Raw genomic sequence first — 25,546 nt, 5'->3', positions numbered from 1 at the left:
GCCCAGTTAAGCTCTTTGTACAAGAAAAGTTAAGAAGCCACAATTCAACCGAGATAACACAGATCCGATCCTCTCTTCTCTTGGGAGAAAATTTGAAATTCAAATCAAACGCTCCTTTTCTTCCAAACCCTACTTCTCTCTCTCTCTCAATTTGTATACTTGAGGATGACTCTGGTACCATCCATCGGTCGCGAGCTCTCAAATCCACCGTCTGATGGGGTATCTAATCTGAGGTTTTCCAACAGCAGCGATCATCTACTCGTCTCTTCATGGGATAAGGTTAGAATCTACTAGTACATTTGAACTCTGATCTCTCTTAACCCGATGATTCTTTGTTCGAAGAGTGTGAGACTGTATGATGCGAACGCCGATTCGATGAGAGGGGAGTTCAAGCATGGAGGAGCGGTGCTCGATTGCTGCTTCCATGACGACTCTTCTGGGTTCAGTGCCTCTGCCGATCATAAAGTTCGACGGTATGCTGTTATTTTGTGTTCTCTCTCCTTGGTAGTGGTTTGGTGATGCAAAGTGAGTACAGTGGAGTCTCTTGAATGCTTTAGCCTTTAGCTAGTATACATTGGATGCGTGTAAAGTTTCAATCTTTAATGAAGTAAGAATGTTTCAAGTAAACGACATTCTCAGATTGATTGCTTTCAAGTTTTATTTTTTTTCTTTCTCAACTTAACTATGATTAGTAATATGCTTATTCAATTATTTCTGTGAAATTCAGGATCCTTGGAAGAAAACTTATCTGTTTTTTTTTTTTTTTTTAATTTGTGTTTGGGATAATGTTTTGTGAATTCTTGATGATTGGTTTCTTGTTTCTCTTGTTGTGCATCAGAATTGATTTCAATGCTGGCAAAGAGGATATTCTGGGGATGCATGATGAACCAGTGCGGTGCGTTGAGTATTCTTATGCTGCAGGTTGGTCAACTTCTATTCATCTTCTAAGTTGCTTACCTTGATTCTTTTGATAACTAGATATAGTCATCCTAAAGTATTGGTGCTTAGTGTTGTCCCCGCAGTCTTAATTGAACACTATGAATACAGGGCAAGTCATCACTGGAAGCTGGGATAGAACGATTAAATGTTGGGACCCAAGAGCTGCAAGTGGACCGGAGCGCTCACAGATTGGAACATATAAGCAACCTGAGCGCGTCAACTCTCTTTCTCTCGTTGGAAATCATTTGGTTGTGGCGACAGCAGGAAGACATGTCAACATTTATGATCTCAGAAATATGTCCCAGCCTGAGCAGAGAAGGGAGTCCTCACTTAAGTACCAGACCAGATGTGTGCGTTGTTATCCCAATGGAACAGGTTAATTGGCTCACATGTTGCAAGTTGCTACCTTCTTGTTCCAAGTATACTCAGTAGCCTCCACGCTTATGATTTTTATTAATACTCTGCAGGATATGCACTTAGCTCTGTTGAAGGGAGGGTTTCAATGGAGTTTTTCGATCTATCAGAGGCTGCTCAAGCTAAAAAGTATGTTCATAATGCTTTTCCTGTTACCTCTTTATGACGAATTTTACTCATTGTTTGATCCGACAACTATATTTCTACCTCTTTTCAGATATGCTTTCAAATGTCACCGGAAATCCGAGGATGGAAGGGACATTGTCTACCCTGTAAATGCAATTGCCTTCCATCCGATGTAAGTCTTTATCTTAGAAGGAACCTAATTGTCTCCTTTCATATATACGGTTGCCTCTAGTCTTAGCTAACATTTTACAGAAATGGGCAGATGATTACGGTTTATTAAAATAAGAAGGGGGCATAAAATTGTTAGTCTAAATGCTGAAAATCAAAATCTAGTGCCGAGTAGAACAATTAACTGTGTAATGCCTGGTTTCAAACATATTGTCTTAAAATGTTTGTTCTTGAATCCACTAGATATAAGGAACCTGTGGGGAAAGTTTGAAACTTTAAGTTCTGTTGCTATATCGGTTCTAATAACCTAATGGTTTTGTAACTGTAGTTATGGCACTTTTGCTACCGGAGGTTGTGATGGTTTCGTCAACGTTTGGGATGGTAACAACAAGAAGAGGCTATATCAGGTTTAGCAATGACAACAACTTCTGATACGATTTCTTTCAGTGTTCTTTTGGTAACGAAGACACATCATTAACTGCTCTGTTTTTTTCGTAGTACTCAAAGTATCCAACGAGTATTGCGGCGCTGTCATTCAGCAGAGATGGTGGACTACTGGCTATTGCTTCTAGTTACACGTTTGAAGAGGGAGACAAACCGTAAGTGATCTCTTAGTTAGATCTCATCAGGCATATAGAAACATCCATACGGCCACACTATTGTGTTTGATTTTGGATTGATCTCTCTTTTGTAGGCATGAACCGGACACAATCTTTGTTCGGAATGTTAATGAAATTGAAGTGAAGCCCAAGCCTAAAGTATACCCAAATCCTCCTGCATAGTCCCGAACTATGGAATGAGCAGAGTTATTTGGACTTGGTGTTGCCCAAAGAAAAGATTGTAGCATTTTATCTTTGTTGAGCTTTAAAAACTTATTTTGGCTGTAAAGTGAAGTATGTGAACAATACATTGGCATTAGAATCTGACGTTGTGTTCTTTTGGTTTTGAGTAAAGTCCATTTACTCTGTGGTGGTAAGAAAAAATAACTATGGCTTTGGAACTGAGTTTTGTTGTGTTCCTATGGTTTTGAGTTTTGTCTGTAATAATGCATCAGCGTTTAGTTCAGTCAAGCTCAGGCATATATATGTACATAGAAGGTCCGAAAACCTCACTAAATTTTTTCTAAGTTCACGAATCTAAACAAAATGGATATAAAACTTTAAAGGAACAAGTAGACAAAAGTAATCAACACACAAACACTACTTCTAACGCTTCTCTCTCTCTCAGTTCACCTGCAACACATTTAGCTTCTTCCTCTTCTCTCAGTCACCTCAAGTAAGGATCATCTGCTGAACCAAAAATTCAATACATCCATTACAAAAGGTATTTTCTTTGTCAGAGATTTCATGTGTTATGTGTTTTTACCACATTGCAGTTGTTTTATTCCTTTCAGGGACTTTGAAACTTCTTCAGCGAATACTTGAGCTGCTTCTGCTTCGGCTTCTGCAATCTCTGCTTGCTTTGCAGCTTCGTCAGCCTCTGCCATGGCTGCTTCTGCCTCTGCAACTGCCTGTGCTGCAATTGCTGCCGCCTCATGTATGTTCACAATCATCATTCTAGCTAACTCTCCATCAACCTCTGACTGTCTCTGAACACTCACTTCATCTTTATCAGACGATGTCCCCAAATGTCTCTTCTTGTGGGATGACAAAGCAGTGGAGTTTGGAATTCTATACTTGCGTTTAACCTGTAAAAAGAGAAAGAAAACTCCTGATCAATACAACCATGAAGCAAGTTGATTGCATAAAAGACTATATGCACATGATTGTTATTAACTCTTACCTTGATAAGCTTGCCACTACCAAAAGCAGACAAGTACTTTAGCTTGGAAGACAGCAACTGTTTGAAGTTCGGCGGTACCTCATATCGTTCCTATATCAAACCCACTGAGAATCATCACATTGAAAATGTAGGCACCAGTTGTTTTGACAGTACATCATAAAAAGTGAGTACCTGGATGTAGTTACCAATTGCTGTTTTGCTAGAACCACCAGGCTGTTTCATGGTACATATTGCTTCCGTTATAAGGCTATCCAGCCTGCAATGTTTTTTACAAAAGTTACAAACACTCTGAAACAGTAAGTTTCATACAGTAAGTGTGATAAGACGCTAACATAACATTGCAACAAAAGCATCTCCTCTCCAATGAAAGAAACAGAGATTAGATGATGTTGCTGACCAATTAGGTGTCCTTGGAGACGAAGCTTGCAGTGCAGAAGAGCCGGTGGTAGAAAAGTTCTTAGCATCCACCATTTCTAAGATTTCTTCATCACTTGGCAATGAGCCAAGCGTCCTTTTAACAGGCTTGGGACGCGATCCGGATCCATACCCCATGACACTAATGTTTCTCCATTTATCCTGTCTCAGTCCAACAAAAACAAAACAAGGCTGAATCACTATAAAGTTGAGAGAAAGGGTGAAGAAGGAGTGATGAGATGACCTTAAGATCTACATTGGAACGAAGGAACAAGACTTGACTAAAGTCAGGGTCTTTGAGGATGGTGCGCCATCTACCAGGGCCGTGCTTGGCAACGGCAGATCTTAGAGCTGACTCTTCTTCTTGACTCCATTTATGCTTAGGAGCACCCATCACGATGTTATAACTCTGACTCTGCAAACCCCATAATAACAACAAGCATATGTAAGAAAGAAAATGTCTTTGTCGGAACCGTTTTTCCTTAGATAAAAAGATCATTTCTTTCACTGTAACCCACAATTCCCTCTCTGCACGCAACCATAACTAACAGTTGAAAGTCCAAAAGTTGTTACAGAATCTCTAGTTGCAGTAAAAACCCTAATCCTCTGTTCCTGCGGGAACCCTAGAATGTGATACCAAAACCCTAGAAAACTTATAAAGATTCCTCCTTTAGATTGAGACCCTAATCTCATGTTGATAAAGAAGAAGATGAACTCACCAGATTTCGGAGGGGAATGTGATCACTGCGAGAACAATTCAGTGTCTTTTTATTTTGTGAGTCTTCTGAAGAAATAAAAATTAGGGTTGAAGTAGACACAGCTTACTAACGGACATCCGTCCGTGTTTTTATAATTGTGGATTAATAATTTTAACACTAATAAATCATTTGAAGTTAATGGATGGGGTTTTGGAAGAATATTAAACGTTGGTGTCATAAAGAAAATGTAAGAATAAAAAAAAAAGGTATATTGTGTGGTTTTAAATCTGTCGTTTATGTGTGCTACAAACAGCATTAATGCATTATCCTCGTGTTTTGTCATCTGCATTATTTTTTATTTTTAAAGATAATTACAAACTACAAATTACGCAAGTAAGGGGCTCATTCGTTTTCCCGCTAGGACCGTAAACGCAGCTTTTGCGGTTGGTAACGGTTGACAGCGTTTTGAAACAATTATACAAATCGCTACAAATCGATCCAAACTGCTCCGAACATCTTAAAATCAAAAGCTGGTTCCACCTAGCGTTTGCGGTTGCGGATAGAAAAATAAATATAAAACTATTTTCACAAATATTTTAAAATTCTAAATTAAAAATTTTAAAATGGAAATATTATAAATAAAAATATAGACAGATTTTATATATTAATTAAAATTCATAAACAATATCATAATTTGCTTTATAAAAACTTTAAACTAACTATTTATTAGAATTTTTAAACATTTATATACACACATATATAAAGATATACACATATACAAAACGAAATAAAATATTTTTTTAATATTTTTAATATAAATCTTCAAAACAAATTTTGTTAAAATTATAACTTTCAACTAATTTAAAATTTTATAAATAAACATAATATTTTTATTAATCATATTATATTGATAATTATTATATTTTATTACAATAATATGTTTTTTATATTTTTAATGTTATAATATGTTAATATGTGTAATTTATTATTAAGCCGCTGTGATATCTTATAATCAACCAGTCACAAATATCCCGCAAACGCAACAATTTTCAAACGTTGTACCAGTCATACAAAACGCTTAATAACGTTTGAAACTGCAACCACCTACATCCGCAAACTCCTGCACCCGCAACCACAACCACAACCACTGCGTTTAAACTCGTCAGGCCCTAAATAGATTGAGTCTTGAACAAGTCGGACTGGTGGTCTTAGAGCATCTCAAAATGAGGGTCTGATAGTGGGTTACTCCAACAAAGATCCCCAAATTGATCTTTAAAGTTTTATGTAATTTTCATTTTTGTCCTCAATTTTTATATAATTTAACTATAGTCATTATATTTTCATAGATAGATATATTATAACTAGGCCCTAATTATAACACAATATTTATAACTACAATTTATTATAACACAAAATTACATAAAATAATAATAAAACACACATTAATTCATAAAATATATAAAAATATAAATTACGCATTATTGTTATTTCCATAGTATTCCCATATATGATCAATCAACGCATTTTAAAGTAAGAAATGAGCCTCTTGAGTTTTTATCTGAAGATTACGAGTCAAAAATTGTTGAAATCGATAAAAAAAATTAATACAAGTTTTTAAACAGATAAACATATGTGAGTTATAAATTGATTAAACACATAAATATATTTAAATATTTAAGTGAAACATAGTTATAAGCAACATGGTTATAAGGATTAAAGTGATAAGAAAATTAATACTAGTCTACATATATGTGAGTTATAAATTTATAAAATCTAAACTGAAAAGTAAATAGTATTTTGAGGACTTTAATAGTTGAACCTAAAATTTGAAATTTAACTATTTAGACTTTCAAAATTTGAGAGTTTGAAGGTCTGTTAGAAAGCCAAAAACCTCAAAATTCAAAGGTTCGAGGTCTACAGGAGATGATCTTACTGACTGTAATGGTCTTTAAAACGGGTGGGGCAATAGCACGAACTGGCATTTCTAGTTGTTTTTGTCCTTTCAAAAATAACATTTTGATTTCAAGATTCTGCATCATGTTGATTGTTGAGCATGTTAGTACTAGTAATACTATTATTATTTAAAACAATAAGTCATACCAATTGGTCAAGAAGTATTTATTATGCTCAATCTTGGTTAAAAAAGGAGAGAGGAGAATGTTTAAATGGTTGATGGAGTTAGTTGTATACTTTTGGGGCATTAAGTTGAGAATAATTTGCTCCTTCAGAAAAGTTTACTGGACTTTGTAATCTCACACATCATATCCTTGACATTAATATGACAAAATGGGGAAATCTGGTTAAGTCAAACCAGTGCTTTAGTCCGGTTCATTTTTCTATATACATGTTGCATTAGTGTTAATTACGTGCACGTGAGCACAAGGTAGAATAAGAAGAAGAAAAGAAACAGTCAACATAGTTGCCCGCCTAACGTTTAATTAACCCCTTCGAAGCCATTTTAAGCAAAGTTTTGAATATATAGCTCTCACAAATATTGTAGAACTTATCGAAAAGCTAACCAAAGAAAGAAAGTTGCAGAGAGTTATGGCGAAAATTGATGATTTTGCGCCATTTCCAGTTAAAGATCAGCTTCCAGGAGTTGAATATTGTGTATCCAGCTCTCCAAATTGGCGTATGTCTGTTAAACTTCATTAGTATTTAGTTACTTGTATGTTATTTTCTTAAAGAGATTCAGCACCATGTCTTAGCTTGGAATGCATATGATTGATAGTTCTCGTGGAAAAATAGATCAACAACTCTCGCTATATTAGCCGTCAAGTTACTTTTAATGTCTAACCGAATGAATTCATGTGTGTATCAATGGTGATAAATGGTTACACAACTTGTTTATTTATGTTTATATGATTGACGATGCAGCTGAAGGAATAGTTCAAGGGTTTCAACATTACATTGTAATGCTAGGAACTACTGTAATAATACCTTCCATACTCGTTCCTCTCATGGGTGGTGGCGATGTAAGCATTAACATCAATCTCAACTCCTAATTATGACGCACTGTTTTTTCTTAAACGGATAAAAACTGAGAGATTATGACGTCATTATCAGGTGCAGAAAGCGGAAGTGATAAACACAGTCCTGTTCGTGTCGGGAATAAACACGTTACTACAGAGTTTATTCGGGAGTAGACTTCCTGTCGTAATCGGAGCTTCTTATGCTTACGTCATCCCTGCTCTATACATCACTTTCTCTTACCGATTCACTTACTATCTTCATCCTCACGTGGTTAAATGACAACCCACTTCTTCTTTTCTTTGAAAACATTTGAGAGTTTAGTCCTGAAAATAAATGTTGTTAATACAGAGATTTGAGGAGACAATGAGAGCAATTCAAGGAGCTCTAATCATTGCTTCTATAAGTCACATGGTAATGGGTTTCTTTGGCTTGTGGAGAATCTTGGTCAGGTCAGGAAGGGGACATAGAGCTCATGTTGTGATATACTTGTGTAACAAGGAATCTCAAAACCCTAATCTTTTGTTTTTTCTTTGTTATAGGTTTCTCACCCCTCTCTCAGCAGCTCCCCTCGTGATTCTCACCGGAGTTGGCCTCGTCGTCCTTGCGTTTCCTCAGGTAAAATGATTCAAGATTAACTCCAGAAAACATCAATTAGGTTTAGGGTTTTTTTTGGTTAGCGTGGAGCTTAAGAATAGTCTTTGTGTTGTGCAGCTTGCAAGATGTGTAGAGATTGGACTCCCAGCGTTGATCATACTCATAATCTTATCTCAGGTCTAATTCAATTTTTTTATGAGATTTTATATGAAACCATAAGCTCTAAATCTCTGACAATGATTGTGTGTATGTTGTTGCGTGTTCTACAATCTACCAGTATCTTCCCCACTTGTTCAAGTGTAAGAGATCAATATGCGAGCAGTTCGCTGTTCTCTTCACAGTAGCGATCGTATGGGCTTACGCAGAGATTCTAACAGCAGCTGGAGCTTACAATAAAAGACCTGACAGTACACAGCTCAGTTGTCGAACAGACCGGTCCGGTCTCATTAGTGCTTCCCCATGGTCTGCCCATCTTTCATTTAGATTTTCCTCTGTTTCCCGATCAAAACAGAGGATCTGTCTGAAGATTTCTTCCTTCTTTCTCAGGGTGAGAATTCCATATCCGTTGCAGTGGGGACGCCCAAGCTTTCATGCAAGCGATGCATTCGCAATGATAGCTGCTTCTTACGTGGCTATTGTTGAGGTTTTGTCACCATCTCAACTTACATTCTTGGTTTACAAAAGGATGATCTTGCTGAAAGATTAGGGTCTTTATGTTTGATCTTTGTTAGACGACAGGTTCACTCATTGCTGCTTCAAGATTTGGTAGTGCGACCCATATACCTCCCTCGGTGCTTAGCCGTGGCATCGGATGGCAGGGCATAGGCGTTTTGCTGAATGGACTGTTTGGAACTGCAACCGGTTCCACTGCTTTGGTGTAATGAAATCAAATCTCTTTAATATAGAACGTTCTCAGGTGCCGGATCTTAAACTTTGTTGTTTTTTGTTTGTTCTTGTAGTGAAAATACAGGGCTGCTTGGACTAACAAAGGTTGGGAGCAGAAGAGTGGTTCAGATATCTGCTGGTTTCATGATCTTCTTCTCCATTTTTGGTAATACTCCAAGCATGTGAAATTACTTGGAAACAATTTTAATCGCTAGGCAGTAATTATATATTTTATAGGAGATTAATGATTAGCCGGACGCCTAGATTGTTTTTGAACATCTTGACCGATTTTAAAGAAAAAAACAGTTAAGAAAAATCATTTGCTTAGATACAAGTTGCCGCCTACACCGATTTTTAGAAGGCTTAACCATTACTAAACTTGTGAAAAATACAGGCAAGTTTGGGGCTGTTCTTGCGTCCATACCTTTACCGATATTCGCAGCATTGTACTGTGTTCTATTCGCCTATGTTGGTATGTATATCTCAAGAACTAGACTCTTTCTACTCCTTTTAGCTTTTTCTATAAATGTGACTGAGATCAGGCAGAGGACCTTGTGAACAGCTTCTGCAGGACTTGGCCTTCTTCAGTTCTGCAACTTAAACAGCTTCAGGACTAAATTCATCCTCGGCTTCTCCATCTTCATTGGTCTCTCTGTCGCACAATACTTCACTGAATATCTATTTATCTCTGGTTGTGGACCCGTTCACACTCGCACTTCTGCTGTAAGTGTGTTACATCATCACTTTATGTTTGTTTGTGTCTTGAGTGTAATGATTCGTTTGTCATGGACGCAGTTCAATGTGATCATGCAAGTGATATTCTCTTCGGCTGCAACGGTTGGGATAATGGCAGCCTTCTTGCTGGACTGTACTCATAGCTATGGACACCCTTCGGTGAGGAGAGACAGTGGAAGACATTGGTGGGAGAAGTTCAGAGTCTACTACACTGATACTCGAACTGAAGAGTTCTACGCATTGCCTTATAACCTCAACCGATTCTTCCCTTCTTTCTAAAACTCTGAGACTCAGTTTCTTCAGTGTGTGAAACCTGTATCTAGAGAGAGATCTATGTACCACAAAACAAGATCCCAACTAGAAAACTTTTGTATGTTTCTTTTATCTTGTGTTTGCTTAGAGATTGTAACAGCTACATATTCCAGAGTGACTAGGCAAATTGAGATTCAAACTCTTTTCTTTTCGTTTCGAGTAACTGATCATCTTAGTCCGGCTGGAGATGTTGGATTGCCTCCTCCAGGTCTTCCCATGGCTCTCTGGGCAAGAGACCCATCATAATCCTAAACACAAAACGTTTTTTCCATTTCAGCATGAATGAAGCCAACATAAAGAAAACTTGGATTTAGGTTGATATAAAGTATAGTTTGAAACATACCCGCTTCTCGAAGGAACTATCCTGCGAGTTAGCTATCTTGTCTGCGATACCATAGTCAATGGCTGCTTGTGCTTGGAGATATTTAGGTCGCTTGATGTCCTCGTTGATCTGCTCTTTGGTTTTACCTGTTCCCTTAGCTAACAGCTCGATGTAATACTCAGTATTTGCATCAAGCTCCTTAGCCTGCCAGAGGAATATTCATTAACAATACAAGTGAAGAAAATTTCAAGGATTACATAAAAGGGTACAAGAATGTGAGAGCCACCTTTATCCACATGTCTATGGCAGCTCCACTTGATCTGTTTACTTTTGGCAGATATAATTTTGCTGCACCATAAAAGCATCAGAACTTAGAAGCTTCCACATTGTGAACAAGAGGTACTAATAAGCATGTCATGATCTAATGCAAGGTTAAGGCTTCAAATGGTATCATGCGGAACAACTAAAGTGCGGTTCTAACAGTAACAAAAACTTACAAATACATATGTATATCTAGAGATTTTTGTTAATATTAACCGTTTTATCCGTTACCATTTGAAGTTTAAAAGTAGATATCTTTTGAGAGGAGAGAACCATACTTGATGAATGTGGCTGAACGGCACGATAACCCTTTTTCCCCAGAGAAAGAAGCATTGCTGCTTGACCAAAGGCCATGCCACAGTTGATAGTGTATACATCTGATTTGCAATACTTTTAACCCACACAAAAAATTATAGAAACAATGAAATGATTACTGTAATCATCAAAATAAAGATAAATGCACAGATTCTTTTAGTAAGATGACTTACAGAAATGGTGTCAGCTATGGCATAAGCCTCTGTCTCTGACCCAACAGTCTCCATCTTCTCATTCTACATGGCATTAGCAAAAGGAAAATAGTAGATTAGATCAAACAGATTGTCCAGATAATTCCATCAAAAGACTTCTCGAACTGACCTGAGTCCCGGGTGAATTGATGTATAGGTAGATGGGCTTTGATGGGTTGTCATAGTCTAACCACATAAACTGAGCGACGAGTAACTCAGTAACTGCAGGGACAATCTGCGAGTAAAACGAAGCAAGATTAATGCCTGATCAGAGATGAAACATAACAATTAAGTTATCGAGACATGGGGAAGTCTAACTGGCATGCCAAGGTAGCAAATCCGAGCATCCAAGAGCAAAGAAGGCAAATCCGGAGGAGCGGTTCTTGGTCTTGCAGATCCTCCTCCGCCGCCTCCACCTCTGTACATTTGGACACTCATGCTGTATCTTTTGGGATCTGCTGCATTCATGCCAGACATACTCCATGTTCCTCCGTTGTCTAGATAATTACTTCTAGATGAGATGCTTTCCTATTAACAACAAAGAAGCATGCCAAAAAAGACAAAGACTCATATATTAGAGAAGAAACTGTGTAACTGTAAAATGGAATGATAAGATGGATTAAAAGAGAATATTAACCTCAGTAACTTTCTCCGCTTGCCTGCGGACAGGGCTGTCCTCTGTCATGAACATATCCATTTGAGCTGGATTAAGCCCGTAGAAATACTGTGGTACATTCTTGAAGTTCTGCGTCACTAACAAAAGGCAAGTAACATAGAATGTCAGATCAAGTTGAAGGCAAATGTTGACGAATTGAAATCTCAACAAAGAGTTGCAGCAATCAAACTAACATTTAAAGATTCCATTACACAGACAACATAACATATAAAGGGCAAAAGGCTTTCACTTTGTTGAAACTAGTAAGAGCACATAGTTTAACCCCAAAGACATATTCTTTGCTTCATACAATGGTGGATCACATAGTTTAACCCCAAAGAAATAATATTTATTACATTCATCGTCCTATACTTAGCATCATCATTGAAGCTTAATGGGTCACAGAGTCCTATCAGTTACAGAGTTTGGTATTTAGGTACTTCATGTAAGCTAACGAGAGGAAAATAACAAATTTTCTGACCCATTTAATCACCATATACAACCGAAGAAGGTTGAGAGACCTAAGAACTAATCAAGAACTGCAGCAATCAAACTAATATTTCAAAAAGTCCATTACACAAACAACATATAAAGGACAAAAGGCTTTCACTTTGTTGAAACTGCTGGAGCCAAAGACATAATCTTTGGCACTAAGGTACTTCGTGTAAGCTAAAGAATCAGAGGAAAATAGAGAACTTTGTGACCCAATTCATCACCAAAGACAACCAAAGAACGGATAAGGTTGAGACCTAATAACAAATCTATACCAACAAAGCTGAAGGAGAAGTAAAAAACCTCCATCTTTGAGATTGTCTCCACGAAATTGTTTGGGGATGTGGTCAAAGCTCATATCTTTAGCAGAAGCGAAGCAATTCGATCGTCTTGTGCGTCGAGGAACGCTAGAGCAAGGCATGTTCGAGGAGAAGAGCTTAGATCCCGACATGAAGGGTGATTTGGGAAGCACGAACTTGGAACAGACAGATTCATGGTTCAGCTGCGAAGTAAGAGGAGAGACCATCGAAGTCGCCATATTTGATCCGATGAAGAAGAAGTTGATTGAAACGAAGGATGTGCTGTTTTGGGATGTTTGAGGTGAAACTAGGGATTGCTTGTCATTTTTGCTGTCGTCAGATGAAGTAAGCACAGTCAAATCTCTACCAAACCAGAATCGGTTTGGTCTTGGTACCGGTACAGATCAATCAGTGTCTTTAACCGGCTCCGTCTCGATAAATTTCTGTCCGGGTTTCATATCTATTTTTATTAATCAGGGGTTTTGCTTAAGAAATTACTTTTCTTTTATGATATTAATAACAATTAAGATTTGATTCCTTAATTAAGTTATTTGGAAGACATGAAAGTTTTAAAGAGGAGTTTCAACAGCTCAGAAATCATTCATATATCACGGACACAGAATTCAAAGGCGGACAGTCTCGCACGCAGTGCATGAAAGCAACTGCCGTTTGTCGTTCATATGGATGCAGAGCTACCGGGGTGGTTCGCAGAGTCTACATGAATCTGCTTTGTTTGCTGACAAAAAAAAAATATATCAAGACGATCTGGTTACCTAATTAACAACCTAGTTTCTTTTATTATACATAGTACTAGGTTAAGATCCGCGCCTTGCGCAGGATGAACATTATATATATAAATTATTTTATATATTATATGTTTATAAAATATTATGAAATAATAAATATATATTAAATAATTAAAAATTCATTATCTACTACTAATATAATTAAATTGGTGCGAACATATAAATAAATTTTATAAATCAAAAAAATATTTTTTCTATTTGATATGATATATAATTAAATTTAAATGATAGTAACATATATATGGTATATTTTAATATTAATATTTATTAGATGATGTTTTTTGCTCATATTTATTTTTTATCATTTGTATCTGCTATAGAAAAAAGTCTAAATTAGTGATAGCAAAATTTTCACTGTGAGATTAATGGGTTAAGTAATTTATAATATTTTAAGAAATTAAGTTGTCAATATTTTTTCAAATTTTTTATCAAAAAAATGTTCAAAGTAAATTTCAAAATTAAGATATTTATGTATTTTTATATGGCATATAGTTTAATTTAAAATGATACATATATTTATATATCTTTTATTTTTGATACTTATTAAATGAGACTTTCAACTTATATTATTTTTTAATTATTTGTATCATGTCATAACAAAATTTTTAAATCATAGATCACAAAATTTGAATGTGAAACTTTTAACAGTTTTAGTAATTTATACTCGTTTTTAAAAATTCAAAATATAATATAAATAATTTTTAAAAAATTTTATTATATGGTTACTATGATTGTTTATTTTATTTTAATAGCTTAAAATTAAACAAATATAATTATAATACACAATTATTTTTATCAAATCTTTATTATTCAAAATCATTAATTGTCATATATACTTTAGCCACATTAGGTAATTCCGTAATCTTATTTAAGAAAATAATGAAGCACATTAATAATGTATTATTGTGATTTGATAAAAAGCTTATTATATATTTAGATGGACCAACATATTTCTCTAAGGATTCTAAGAATCATTCTAATGATGACACGTGACTACAAAAAATGTTGCAATGCTTCTCAAATAATATATAGGGGATATTAAATAATATATTATTAGATACATTTTTTTTGGTAGACCTATTAGATAAATTATTTAATTAAACAAAACTTATTTTTTGTTTGTTCTATTATTAGTTGGCATTTATTTTTCTCAAATGTCTTCTATATCTCTGGGTGGATATTTGCCTTTTTAACAACTTAACTTTATTAATAACTAGTGGTATTCCGGTGTTACGCGTCGGGTTCATATGTTTTATTCTCTAATGAGTTCAAAATCGTTCATAATCCTTGAATCACCAGTATATGTGGATAAGCTCTTACATTGTGTGTGTATGTTCTTTTATCTGCTTTGTATGATGTTGTTGGAGATGTTACATTTTGATGGTCGATATGGGTTTCTAGCAAACATATATTATGTTTTTATGTTTTCTAGTTGTTGGGTATTTTTTTTCTTTTGATTGTTCATTAGGATATATAATTGTTTCTACTAAAGAGTAAATTAATAATTTGTTTTAGGAAATGTCACATTATACAATTAATGTACTATATCTTCAAAAGCATCTTAGTAGAAAGGATGGGTTTCTGTTTCTAAATTCCCAACGTTGGTCTTCATTTGTTTTGTTGCTGATTTTTGAACTGTAAATTTATTATAATGGGATAACTATAGGTTTATTTAAGGTCAATAGATGTATACTTCTATAGTTTTATGCCGAGGAGAAAATGATAGTTTTTTTTTTTTTCGTGTAACTTTTTTTTGTTTAGATTCATTTTTTCTTGTCTACCAACATATTTTTTTGTCACATTTGTTGTTGTAACTAGTAATTTTTGGTGTTATGTTTTAGATTAATGGTTGACCATATTTCGTATTTGTGTAATGAAATCTGCCCTATATCAGTAAGTTGCGTAATATTTGTGTGTCTCTTCTTTAAGTTGAGCAGTAAGGCTGACTTCCGATCAACTCAACCAATATGTTGTTGATAAACCAGACATTTTTATAGGAGATCCGTTTAGGATGAAACGGTTTCTTTGTGGACGTTATGCATTTCACTTAAATGACAATTGATGTATAATTTCTTACCAAATGGATTATGTTACTTTTCAATGTGTTTGAAATGACCGAGTCAAATTGATAGACAATTTATTTGCTTGATCATCAAGAAATCAGAAGATAGGTTCTCGTTCTAATAAATTTGGTGGCTCCATTTTGGTTTTCAGAAATCATGTTCTTTCTTGTTTGTTAACTAAGAAGTAAGAGTTTTAAAATTCATTTTTTATTGGAGCTGCTTGTGTTTATTTGTAAACTAATTTATCGATGAGGAGCTGAGTTTGCACAATCATTTCCGAACCTATCTGAATATGCCTAATAAATATATAATAAATGATAACTTCTATATTTTTTTTAAGTAAAGCTTTGGTCCAACAGGTTTATCAGTTAGCAAGCCAAAAAAAAAAGAAATTGAAGTGATCTAGGTGGGAGTTCGTATAGTGTTTTGATTTATAGCGAAGAAGAAAATTAAATTCTAAAATTTCATTTGGTTGAAAAGAGATTTAAAAAAGCTATGAAAATCAGTTTATAAATGCAAATTATCATTTAACTCTCACCTAAGATCCATCCAATTGTGTTAATCACCATTCCAACAACTCGAGAAACAAAATTTTTGAGAAACTCTCGAGCAACATCACATAAGTGAAAAAAAATAACAAAAGATGATTTCAACAAATCAATCAATAAGTCAATAACCTAATTATTTCACTAACAAAACACAAACACACATAAATAAACATATTCCCAAGGCTTATCACCCTGCTAGATTGCATACTAAACCAGCCTAGAATCAAATCTTGAAAGACCATTCACTTCGAAAATACTTGTAACCGTTTCTAGACACAGAATATGAACAGTTATGCAATGATTTTGAAGGATGCATTACTTTGTTCATTGTGGTCTAGACTCAGACCGTGTATTGAAATAATGTCCAAAGGGAAAAATATACCATCTCATACTAAATACACCAAATTTTCAGAGTCTTGAACTTCACTTTTTGCTTATAAGTTCCTGAACACCTGAGACTTCAAAAGTTCATGAACCCTATAAATCTTTACCAGTCAAAAGTTGTATCTTGGAACTATCTCACAGTTATAACAGATTTGATATTATTTTGGATCACCCACCCTTGTGGACAAGGGACATCTAGGGCAGCCAAGTGAAGATGCCAGTTCAGTATCCTCGAGCAAGCTGGTGGAACACCTTCCATATCGCTTCATCTGCTACCACCTGCTCTATAAATGTTTTCTCCTGCTTGGAAACACACCATGTCATGTTCAAGTAAGATTACAAAGACAGTTCACTGAGCACAAGAGATAGAAGTAAAAAGCCATACCTGGAAACTTTCCTTCACTGTGTCTAGATATGGTAATCGAAAGGCACACGTGTGTAGTGGAGACAGTCAACAGGCCATTTCATAGCAGTGTAGTTTTCAACGGAAGTAACCCTAGAGTTCCAAGTAACCGTAGAGTTCTCAAGTCCGTCCATGTTTTCCAATCCATTGATCGCTTCATACCCATCAAGACACACACAATCTTCCTAAGGTGCTTATCTTAATAAGACATAAAGTCTAGGGTTAAACATATAGATAAGATACCTGAAACTTCCAGGACCTAGCGTATGCTCTTGACCCATCGTCTGAAAGTGTAGTAGCTGCACATAAGCTGCATCCCACAATACTCAGCTGGTTAGGGTCTTAGATATCAAACTAAAAACGAAATAAGTTTTCTGATACTCATGTTATGAAGTTCTTGGACTGCATGTGTATTTACGAAAACAAATGATGTGATAAAAAGAGACGTAATGGAGGAGACCTGGAGATCTTCGCCTAAGTCCACCATCCACCAGGAAGATATACGTTTTTCTTCCATTTAAGGCCCTGCAAAGGAGGTAAGCCAAAAAAATTAAGTTGAAATCAAATGACTGAAATTGGATATACTCGTAGAAACAAGGATATTTTTATAGTTCAAGCCAAGTTGCAATCATATAAAAAGAACAACCTTTGATGGACCATACCACATGGGTTTTTGAAGCTAAAGCCTTCGGATAAGTGAGTCTTGAAGGGGGGCTGCTGGATGTAATGATGATTTTCTGTTAACATCGAGAAATTCAAAGCATAAGGAACTCTTGCTCCAGTTAAACTCCTTCTCATGGTTCTTGGAAGACGACTTCAACAATCTCCTTCACCGACCTACCTGCTCACACGACAAAAATACACACAACTTTCTCTAAAATTCATTCGCCCTCTTTTTCCGTAAGTAGTTGCCAAGAATCTAGTTGCATACCTTTCTTGGTACCAATATCGAAGATTCCAAATTTGCGGGGCTTAGGCATTTTAAGAGCTTTAGTTATGCAAGTTCCATGAAGGGTCTTGTAGTATGTTTGTTCCTTTAATATGCAGACAAAAAAACAAATTAACATCACACAAAGATTGGTATGTAGTGAAATGACACAGCAAAGAGAGCTATACTTACCTGTAGAACGAGGATGATGCCTTGTCCAGCATCAAAGCAAGCACCAGAGATAGAGATCCTTCCATAATCTCTGAGTTGACTCAAGTTAACAGAGAATTTGCTTAGATTTCGTCGAAGCTTTGCTGACCAGATGGTTACTTTGGAATTCGATGAGGGGGATTGAATGCTGGACAGTGGATCAGTGGGTTAATTAGGCATAAGCTCGGTCCCAAGTAAAATCAATGAGACGTTACGGAGAAGAAGGAAATGCGATCGACGAACACAAAACCTGAAACTTTTGTCAGCAAGGTGCAGAGTGGAAGTGACGATAAATGATAGGTTTAATTTGGGCCTGTTATTAAAGACGATTTGTCTTTTGGAAACGCAGATCCGGTGTGTGACTTGTTCTGCCGTGAACATAGCTCCCTTGTGAGTCGTTTCTTCATTGGCCTGACTCTGCTTGGCGGTGGAGTTCCGTCGAATCTCCACTCAAGCGCCGGTGGAAGGTTGCTTCTTCTCTTCTTGACGTGTGTCTCAGGACGCAGGGCGTTCGTCCACGTGGTGGGATGACCCAGCATCTTCTTCAACGGGTTTCTCCCTTAGGCTTATGGTCCAAGGTGTTCGCTTTTAGTTTTGGCCCGTTGGTTGGGCTTCTTTGTTCTGTTTCTGTTGGGCTCGGTTCGTTTGGGCCTTGTTCCTTTAATAAAAGTCCAGTGAAAAAAAAATCACCCATTGACATGCTCTTACAAAAAACTATTACATACTTCTGGATCCACATTAATATTTTATATGTAGGCCATTGTGATGAGAAAATTATTGTAATGATTAAAAAAACTAAATAATAACAAACCTCGTTGTATAAAAATCCTAGGAATCCTCCTCATTAGACTTCTGAACGTTGTCACATGTTTACAATAATAGGAAGAGCAAAAAGTCAATGGGAAAAATGAGTCAATCTTTTATATTTTCATGCGTAGGAACGTCACAAGAAACTATTACATAGTTGTACACATTAATATTTTATATGCAAGCCATGTGATGGGAATTTATTGTTATGTTAAAGAAAACTAAATTATAATAAACCTCGGTGTATATATAAATCCTACCATTACACTCTCCTCCCACACCGATCCTCATCCTCATCATAAGATTCAGAATCAGTACAATCAGTACAATCAGGTATTTCATTTTATATACATGTATATTAACCTGCTTCTTGAAATAATCAATTGATTCGTTTTTTCCTATCTCAATACAAGTAAGGGACACAAAAATGAGTCAGTGTATATATTTTCATGCGTAGGGACAAGAGACTATTACATACTTGTGGGTAGATACACATTAATATCTTATATGTTGGCCATGTGATGGGAATCTATTGTTATATTGTTAAAAAGTCTTAAGTTATAACAAATCTCGCTGTATATAAATCCTATCATTAGACTCTTCTCCCAAACCTGATCTTCATCCTCATCATCAGATTCATAATCAGTACAATACAATCAGGTATTTCATATTTATATACATGTATATTAACCTGCTTCGTGAAATAATCAAAAATCATAAAATTCATATAATCTAAATAGGTAAACTTTTAATATTGAATTTGTAAATATGTACATAACACTATTAGATAATATTGTACTTTATAAATAATTCAGATTTATTTATTAACAGTTGTTTGCATAACTTTCTAAGTTTTTTGTATCCTTTTATAATAATTCTTAACTAGATTTTAATCCGCGCTTCAAAAACGCGGATTTTTTTCCGTTAAGAATATTGTTTGATATTAATTATTATTTTGGTTTTGATGTTTTGAAGTATATTATTAAGTTATAAAGTGTTATTATATCAAAAAAGTAAAAGAATTTTAGTTTAAAATTATATAATTTATCAAATAGTTTATTTTAGATTTTATATGTGTATTCTTATGTTACAACGTCATCGTTGTGTTTTGGGTGTATTTTGTAAGAGTTATATTTGTTGAGTTGATGAGATAAAAAATTTACTTGGCAGATTTTGGGCTAATCTAATAGTATATATATTGTAGAATTTTTAATAGTTTTAGCAGTGTTTTCATACCCGAACCAAACCTACAGTCTCAGAAGTAAATCAGGTGATTCATATAAATCTGGTCTGAATTTTGTTAAAACCTTATATATAAAAATCTGATAAAAGTTGGTAAAAACGTAAAAACTATCATTAACCCGCTATCCAATATTGGTTGACCCGATAAAATCCCATATAAATTGGATGATATTTTTTCAAAACTCAATTCAAACTTTTGAATCAAGCTTTGAAACACAGGGTTAATACTTTTTCAAAAGAGAAAAATCTTGTTTAATTTAGGTATTCCAAACCTAGTGAAGAGTTTATACCAATCTCAATATGTTTAGTATATAATATATGATTGAATAACCCGCGAAAACCTGCAAGCTTGAAACTCAAATAATATAAATATTAATTCTGGACCTAATTATATTTGTAAATTTATTTTGTTATTTAAATTGAATTACAGAAGTGGACTTGTATTTGAGCATATTTTATACTAAACATTATTTGTTGCCCAAAAAAAATACTAATCATTATTTTGGATTTTAGTAATTGTGCTTCATAAGTAAAAATCAAGTCAACTTATTTTTTTTATAAAAAAAAAGAGAGAATATGGAGCAATATTTTCTAAATTATTTGTATTTTTTTAATTTTCCATAATATAGTTTAAGTGGTTGTATCTGAATTATAGTAAAAACTCAATTAAATAAGTTGGCCCGAGGATAATTTTTAACTAACTTCATATGCATTTTTTCAAATTTGTTCAGTACTTATATGTTAATATCGTTTTTATGAACTGAAAATAATATAATATACTACTAAGTTTGATCGGTTCTATAGTAAAACATGATTTTGTGATAATTATTTATCATACTTCATTAACTCATTTTTAAAAAATACATGTATTACTTACCAGACTATTTTAATTCAAATAACATGTATTATTTAATGGTGATATGCACCATACCATTCGTTTTATATAGATATGAATTTAAGAATTAAAATAAACATTATATAATATATATATATATATGGTCACATACATAATAGATTAATCTAGGGACCCACGAGTTTATATATTATTGCATCAAAAAAATATTGGTTAGTAAATCGTATATGGGATATCAATAACTAATAAATGGAGAAATTTATACTCAAGGGGTGAGATTTATAGAAGGTAATATAGTAGTTACCATAAATATAGGAGTGTCACACTTATAATATCTAAAGAAAATCAAAGAAATTTATGAAAATATATTGTTAGGAGAAATTTAAGTAGGACCATGAAATTATAAATTCTTAGGAAATAGTCCAAACAACCTTGTATAAGTAAATTTTTCAAGACTGTTTTCCTTTTAATAGAATGGATAAATGTCATATTTTATAAGTTTTGTCTCAGGCCTCTTCAAGGCTAAGAAAAGTAGAGCAACTCCAATGTATAGGTTCTCATTGAGTATATGTAAGAAAAAATATTAAAAAATTGGAAAAGTGGAGGTAGTCAGATATATCGATCCTCAGTTTGGAGTCTGCAAGATACCTTCTAAAAGTTCCATTAACTAGCTGTTGTAGTGTTATTTTCTGAATGGATTAAATTTTAAAAAGAAAAGAAAAATTAATTTAATAAAAATAATATTATTATATAGTTAAGAAACCTATTTTTAGTATCTTTGCGTTGAGGTTGATCATTACTGGTTGGTTATATACAATATATGAACAGGTAATCGAAGGCGACGATGTCTTGGGACGATGGTACGGCCAGGAAGGTGAAGAAAGTTCAAATTACGTACGATGACGTCATCTACTCAGTCCAGGTTACGTACGGAACCGCACTTCAAGCCCCGCGTCGTGGCTCTGTTGGGCCCATGTCTGTCGAGGTTAATTGAAAGAGTAACATACAAATGTCTTTTATATTGTCAGTTTTAATATATGTAACACAGTAATTTGAACTTTCGTTTTCTTACATACCCAATAATAGTTCACTTTGGAATCGGACGAGTACATAACAGCTCTTTCTGGTTACGCGTTGAGCACGCAAGACGTTGTAACGTCGTTGACTTTCACAACGAACAAGAAGACTTATGGACCTTATGGAAACAAATTTGGTTATCAGATTTCTGCTCCTGAGAAGACCGGAAAACAGATCGCCGGTTTTCACGGTACCAAAGACAATATTCTCAACTCCATCGACGTTCACTACGCTCCCATACCCACTGGAACCGGCGGTTCAGAGACCGGTTCAGGGGTTCAAAAGTTGCCTGGAGAAGGTCTCGTGGGTGGAACGGCATGGGACGACGGATCTGATCACGATGGCGTGACAAATATATATGTAGCAAGCACCTTGTTGGGCATTAAAAACGTAATGTTCGGCTATATGAAAGATGGACAATCGAAACAAGGTGGCCACCATGGTGGTGACCCTACGAAGCAAGAGGTAAGTTAAGAAGGTTTAATCGAGTTTGTCTTTTTTTTTTCTTCCTAGGATGATTTTTTTTTATTTGTAATGCCATTTTTAAGATTAAGGTTTGACATTGTGAATCACTCCAGATTGTGATTAACCATCCGGACGAGCATCTGGTTTCAGTCGAGGGTTGGTATGAGTCCAGCTCCAAATTCATCATGGGAATCCAGTTCAAAACTAACTACAAGATTTGTGCTTCCATGGGCTATAGATACGAGGGCGGTAATGATTATAAATTTACTCACCAAGTTCAAGACAAGAAGATCATCGGGTTTCACGGTTTCGCCAGCAACCATCTCAATTCCATTGGAGCTTATTTTGCTCCGTTATCCTCCACCACCACCCTTCCTATCGGAACAGGTGGTTCAGGAGCTCAAAAGTTGGGTGCACAAGGTGTCACTGGTGGATCTGCATGGGATGACGGGTCCTATCACGACGGTGTCACAAAGATAGTCGTAAGAACATGTACGCTAGGGGTTCAGTTCGTTAACTTTTTCTATGACAACGATATCGGAGCAGTTCACGGTGCGCCAGGTGATCCTACTGGTTCAACGCAACATGTAAGCTAAGAAGGTTAATTAATCGAGTTTCTCTTTTTCGTTATCCTTAGATATTTTTTTGGTACTGACATTGCGAAGCACTGTAGATTGTGATTAACCATCCTGACGAGCATCTGGTTTCCATCGAGGGTTGGTATATTTCTAATTACATCAGTGGAATCCGATTCAAAACAAACCAAAAGACTTCTGTTTACATTGGCTATGAATACACGGGCAGTGGTACTATATTTACTCTTCAAGTTAAAGACAAAAAGATCATTGGGTTTCACGGTTTCGCCAGCGACCATCTCAATTCCATTGGAGCTTATTTCGTTCCAGTACTCTCAACCCCAACCCTTCCTATCGTTCTCCCGAAGAGGTTTGGAGCTGTGTGGGACGATGGTACTCACGACAAAGTTAAAAAGATCTTTATAGGACTAGGCCAAGATGTTATAGCATCTGTCAAGTTTGAATACATAAATGGTTCTGGAGTGGTTAATGGAGTTGAACATGGGACACCAACATTGCTTGGATTCGAGGAGGTACGTTAAAACAAACATATAATAACACTCAGCATCTAAGACAGTTTTTACTTTTTAGATAATAAAAATCTACTCTATTAAAATAAAGTTCCTAAAAAATCTATAAATTTTTTTTAATGCTGATTTATTATGATATTATAATTATGAGAAAAATTACATAGATGGTTCGACAACCACAATACTATGATTATAATTAGACCAATTCATTAACAACTTAACCAACTAAATTATATATATATATATATATATATATATTTATTTATATATAATATTAATATATCGTATGTTCTATTTTCATTTTATAGTCCATTGTTTATTATTCTATTTTTATGGTCTCTTAAACAATTGCATATCCCATTAAATATCACATCTTATATGGTTTATATATCTATAAATATGTTCGCTTCTTTCCTGTAATGCCACGTCATCAAGTCGTGCGTTATAAGAGTGACACGTGTCCCATTTTATATTTGGGGTCAAAATATAACAAAATGTTGAATAAATGAATGCAGTCAGGGGTAATTGAACCCAGCAACTCCAGCACTGATAATTTCTCTTAGAACCACTAGGCTAAAGTCACTTTTTATAAATATGTGGCTGCGAAAATACTTATTATCGTGTCGGCTGGAAACCCATGCTTCTTCTGCTTGTGGCCAGGACCGGCACTGACTGACGTCAAGATGAAGATCGTGAAGTTAAAAACTTTGCTCCAAACAGTTTTGCAATGTTTCCAACCTTTATAACTTGATGCATATAATATATATCAAAATACATTTGTTGTACACGCTTTTATTAGTTTTGCTTTTAAAAAAAGTATTTGCACTTATAAATGTTTTGTGCCAGTGAAGTAATGGTTGAAAAATCTTTATACATATGTCATTTTAAAATAACACCCAACTTCTATATATAGTCAATACATATGTCCATGTTATATTCTAGACTAAATATTTTCTCTTTTAAAAATATAGAAAACAGTTTTTTTAGTCTACAAGCAAATGTTGTAGAGCAAGTATGCATTATACAAAATAATATATATTTAAAATCTATACGCAAAAACATAAAAGTTGTTATAGACATCTTTCTGACACATGCACACTCCACTATGAATAAAAAAAAAACAGTATTGTCATCAAACTTTATCACAAATCTACATTTGTACATCTATAATTATGAGTTGGACAATTAGTTTATTTGATACAATATCAAATCAAGAATAATCGAAAAACAACTATACCACCGCATACTAATAAGTAACACATAACAAAACCAAATTCTTGAATCTTAAAACAAATTTCAACTCGAACATCTAGTGAATATCAAATTAACTAACATCCCGCCGGTAGGACGGACCGATCCTAGTAGGTTTATAAATATTTGTTCTTCCTTAGTTATTAATTTGCACTCAACTATTTAGGGATCTTGGTCAAATTCTCGATAACGATGTTCCATCTAATTAATTTACATTCATCTCAATATGAAAAAAAAAAAATTAGCATCGTTCACAACATATTACGTATAATATGTGGAGAGATTTACATAGTTTTAACTTACTGTATATTTAAATTAAATTCAGTGTTTTCACAGTATATACAAAGCAAACTTAAAACAATATTTGACATAATCAAAGCATAAACGACGAGCAAACATGATTCATAACATATTACATATTCAACCACACAAGTGTGGTCGAGTAATAACACTCACATGGAAAGGTGTTAAGTCCCTAGATTTAAAATTTAACATCTCAGATTTACCATATTGTGTGATCATGTGAAATGGATATATCTAATTCTCATTACAACAACCAGATAGTACTCATGTCACCGGGACACCCAATAAAATTTGTCAGTTGAACCCAGAGCCGTGCCTAAAGCATACAAAATGAGGCAATTGCCTTAGGCCCCCTCTAAAACTATTAAATTTAAAGTCCTTTTTTCCTAGTACTTGGTTTAATTAGTTATATTAATTACATTTAATTTTATTATTTAGTTAATTGTTATATCACATGATAATTTGT

The 25,546-nt window shown here is 34.7% G+C and overlaps 5 protein-coding genes across 12 annotated transcripts; 3 read left to right on the top strand and 2 right to left on the bottom strand.

Moving 5' to 3' along the window:
- Nucleotides 1-29: 29 nt before the first annotated feature.
- LOC103832905 (mitotic checkpoint protein BUB3.2) lies at nucleotides 30-2,651 on the top strand. The gene is made up of 9 exons (XM_009109001.3): nucleotides 30-279; nucleotides 343-473; nucleotides 839-921; nucleotides 1,048-1,314; nucleotides 1,407-1,482; nucleotides 1,571-1,651; nucleotides 1,976-2,054; nucleotides 2,146-2,246; nucleotides 2,342-2,651. Exons 1-9 carry the CDS (start codon nucleotides 166-168, stop codon nucleotides 2,427-2,429), a joined length of 1,020 nt encoding a protein of 339 aa, XP_009107249.1. The 5' UTR covers nucleotides 30-165; the 3' UTR covers nucleotides 2,430-2,651.
- A 34-nt stretch (nucleotides 2,652-2,685) lies between these two features.
- On the bottom strand, nucleotides 2,686-4,808 carry LOC103832906 (telomere repeat-binding factor 1). Of its 3 annotated transcripts, none has more exons than XM_033276949.1 (7): nucleotides 4,563-4,808; nucleotides 4,088-4,258; nucleotides 3,827-4,005; nucleotides 3,601-3,685; nucleotides 3,430-3,519; nucleotides 3,016-3,334; nucleotides 2,686-2,933 (listed from the first exon to the last, which is right to left on the bottom strand). In XM_033276949.1, the coding sequence occupies exons 2-7, from the start codon at nucleotides 4,235-4,237 to the stop codon at nucleotides 2,914-2,916; spliced, it is 843 nt and encodes a 280-aa protein (XP_033132840.1). In that variant the 5' UTR covers nucleotides 4,238-4,258; nucleotides 4,563-4,808; the 3' UTR covers nucleotides 2,686-2,913. The 3 variants fall into 3 exon arrangements, with proteins under 3 accessions (XP_033132840.1, XP_009107250.1, XP_009107251.1); XM_009109002.3 differs by having other exon boundaries at nucleotides 2,688-2,936; nucleotides 3,013-3,334; XM_009109003.3 differs by having other exon boundaries at nucleotides 2,688-2,933; nucleotides 3,013-3,334.
- A 518-nt stretch (nucleotides 4,809-5,326) lies between these two features.
- LOC103832903 (nucleobase-ascorbate transporter 4) lies at nucleotides 5,327-10,180 on the top strand. 6 transcript variants are annotated; one of them, XM_009108998.3, is made up of 13 exons: nucleotides 5,327-7,173; nucleotides 7,419-7,516; nucleotides 7,608-7,784; nucleotides 7,863-7,963; nucleotides 8,054-8,129; nucleotides 8,226-8,285; nucleotides 8,386-8,570; nucleotides 8,655-8,751; nucleotides 8,840-8,985; nucleotides 9,068-9,159; nucleotides 9,388-9,465; nucleotides 9,556-9,716; nucleotides 9,789-10,007. In XM_009108998.3, exons 1-13 carry the CDS (start codon nucleotides 7,086-7,088, stop codon nucleotides 10,005-10,007), a joined length of 1,578 nt encoding a protein of 525 aa, XP_009107246.1. In that variant the 5' UTR covers nucleotides 5,327-7,085. The 6 variants fall into 6 exon arrangements, with proteins under 6 accessions (XP_009107246.1, XP_018509478.1, XP_033133263.1 ...); XM_018653962.2 differs by having other exon boundaries at nucleotides 9,556-10,180; XM_033277372.1 differs by having other exon boundaries at nucleotides 8,386-8,751; nucleotides 9,556-10,180.
- Nucleotides 10,063-12,952, bottom strand: LOC103832904 (ATP-dependent Clp protease proteolytic subunit-related protein 1, chloroplastic). The gene is made up of 9 exons (XM_009109000.2): nucleotides 12,640-12,952; nucleotides 11,827-11,942; nucleotides 11,508-11,717; nucleotides 11,320-11,424; nucleotides 11,172-11,234; nucleotides 10,962-11,073; nucleotides 10,649-10,710; nucleotides 10,384-10,566; nucleotides 10,063-10,288 (listed from the first exon to the last, which is right to left on the bottom strand). The coding sequence occupies exons 1-9, from the start codon at nucleotides 12,872-12,874 to the stop codon at nucleotides 10,208-10,210; spliced, it is 1,167 nt and encodes a 388-aa protein (XP_009107248.1). The 5' UTR covers nucleotides 12,875-12,952; the 3' UTR covers nucleotides 10,063-10,207.
- Nucleotides 12,953-21,418: 8,466 nt separating this feature from the next.
- On the top strand, nucleotides 21,419-24,051 carry LOC117127420 (jacalin-related lectin 34-like). The gene is made up of 4 exons (XM_033277753.1): nucleotides 21,419-21,864; nucleotides 21,966-22,421; nucleotides 22,535-23,008; nucleotides 23,095-24,051. The coding sequence occupies exons 1-4, from the start codon at nucleotides 21,724-21,726 to the stop codon at nucleotides 23,536-23,538; spliced, it is 1,515 nt and encodes a 504-aa protein (XP_033133644.1). The 5' UTR covers nucleotides 21,419-21,723; the 3' UTR covers nucleotides 23,539-24,051.
- Nucleotides 24,052-25,546: the final 1,495 nt, after the last annotated feature.

Source organism: Brassica rapa, chromosome A08 (assembly GCF_000309985.2).
Source record: "Brassica rapa cultivar Chiifu-401-42 chromosome A08, CAAS_Brap_v3.01, whole genome shotgun sequence".
Taxonomy (NCBI): Eukaryota; Viridiplantae; Streptophyta; class Magnoliopsida; order Brassicales; family Brassicaceae; genus Brassica; species Brassica rapa.
This window is presented reverse-complemented; position numbering and strand designations above follow the sequence as displayed.

Bases quoted from the DNA above. Each gene is read 5' to 3' on its own strand.
- LOC103832903 (XM_033277369.1), top strand. From the start codon at position 7,086: ATGGCGAAAATTGATGATTTTGCGCCATTTCCAGTTAAAGATCAGCTT. The intron at 7,174-7,418 runs GTATGTCTGTTA...TTGACGATGCAG, and splicing joins ATCCAGCTCTCCAAATTGGC to CTGAAGGAATAGTTCAAGGG. The intron at 9,160-9,387 runs GTAATACTCCAA...TGAAAAATACAG, and splicing joins GATCTTCTTCTCCATTTTTG to GCAAGTTTGGGGCTGTTCTT.
- LOC103832905 (XM_009109001.3), top strand. From the start codon at position 166: ATGACTCTGGTACCATCCATCGGTCGCGAGCTCTCAAATCCACCGTCT. The intron at 280-342 runs GTTAGAATCTAC...CTTTGTTCGAAG, and splicing joins TCGTCTCTTCATGGGATAAG to AGTGTGAGACTGTATGATGC. The intron at 2,247-2,341 runs GTAAGTGATCTC...TCTCTTTTGTAG, and splicing joins TTTGAAGAGGGAGACAAACC to GCATGAACCGGACACAATCT.
- LOC117127420 (XM_033277753.1), top strand. From the start codon at position 21,724: ATGTCTTGGGACGATGGTACGGCCAGGAAGGTGAAGAAAGTTCAAATT. The intron at 21,865-21,965 runs GTTAATTGAAAG...ACCCAATAATAG, and splicing joins TTGGGCCCATGTCTGTCGAG to TTCACTTTGGAATCGGACGA. The intron at 23,009-23,094 runs GTAAGCTAAGAA...GAAGCACTGTAG, and splicing joins CTACTGGTTCAACGCAACAT to ATTGTGATTAACCATCCTGA.
- LOC103832904 (XM_009109000.2), bottom strand. From the start codon at position 12,874: ATGGCGACTTCGATGGTCTCTCCTCTTACTTCGCAGCTGAACCATGAA. The intron at 11,425-11,507 runs GTTAGACTTCCC...TTTTACTCGCAG, and splicing joins TTTGCTACCTTGGCATGCCA to ATTGTCCCTGCAGTTACTGA. The intron at 10,289-10,383 runs GTATGTTTCAAA...TTTTGTGTTTAG, and splicing joins ATAGTTCCTTCGAGAAGCGG to GATTATGATGGGTCTCTTGC.
- LOC103832906 (XM_009109002.3), bottom strand. From the start codon at position 4,237: ATGGGTGCTCCTAAGCATAAATGGAGTCAAGAAGAAGAGTCAGCTCTA. The intron at 3,686-3,826 runs GTCAGCAACATC...AAAACATTGCAG, and splicing joins TCTCCAAGGACACCTAATTG to GCTGGATAGCCTTATAACGG. The intron at 3,335-3,429 runs GTAAGAGTTAAT...CTCTTTTTACAG, and splicing joins GTAGTGGCAAGCTTATCAAG to GTTAAACGCAAGTATAGAAT.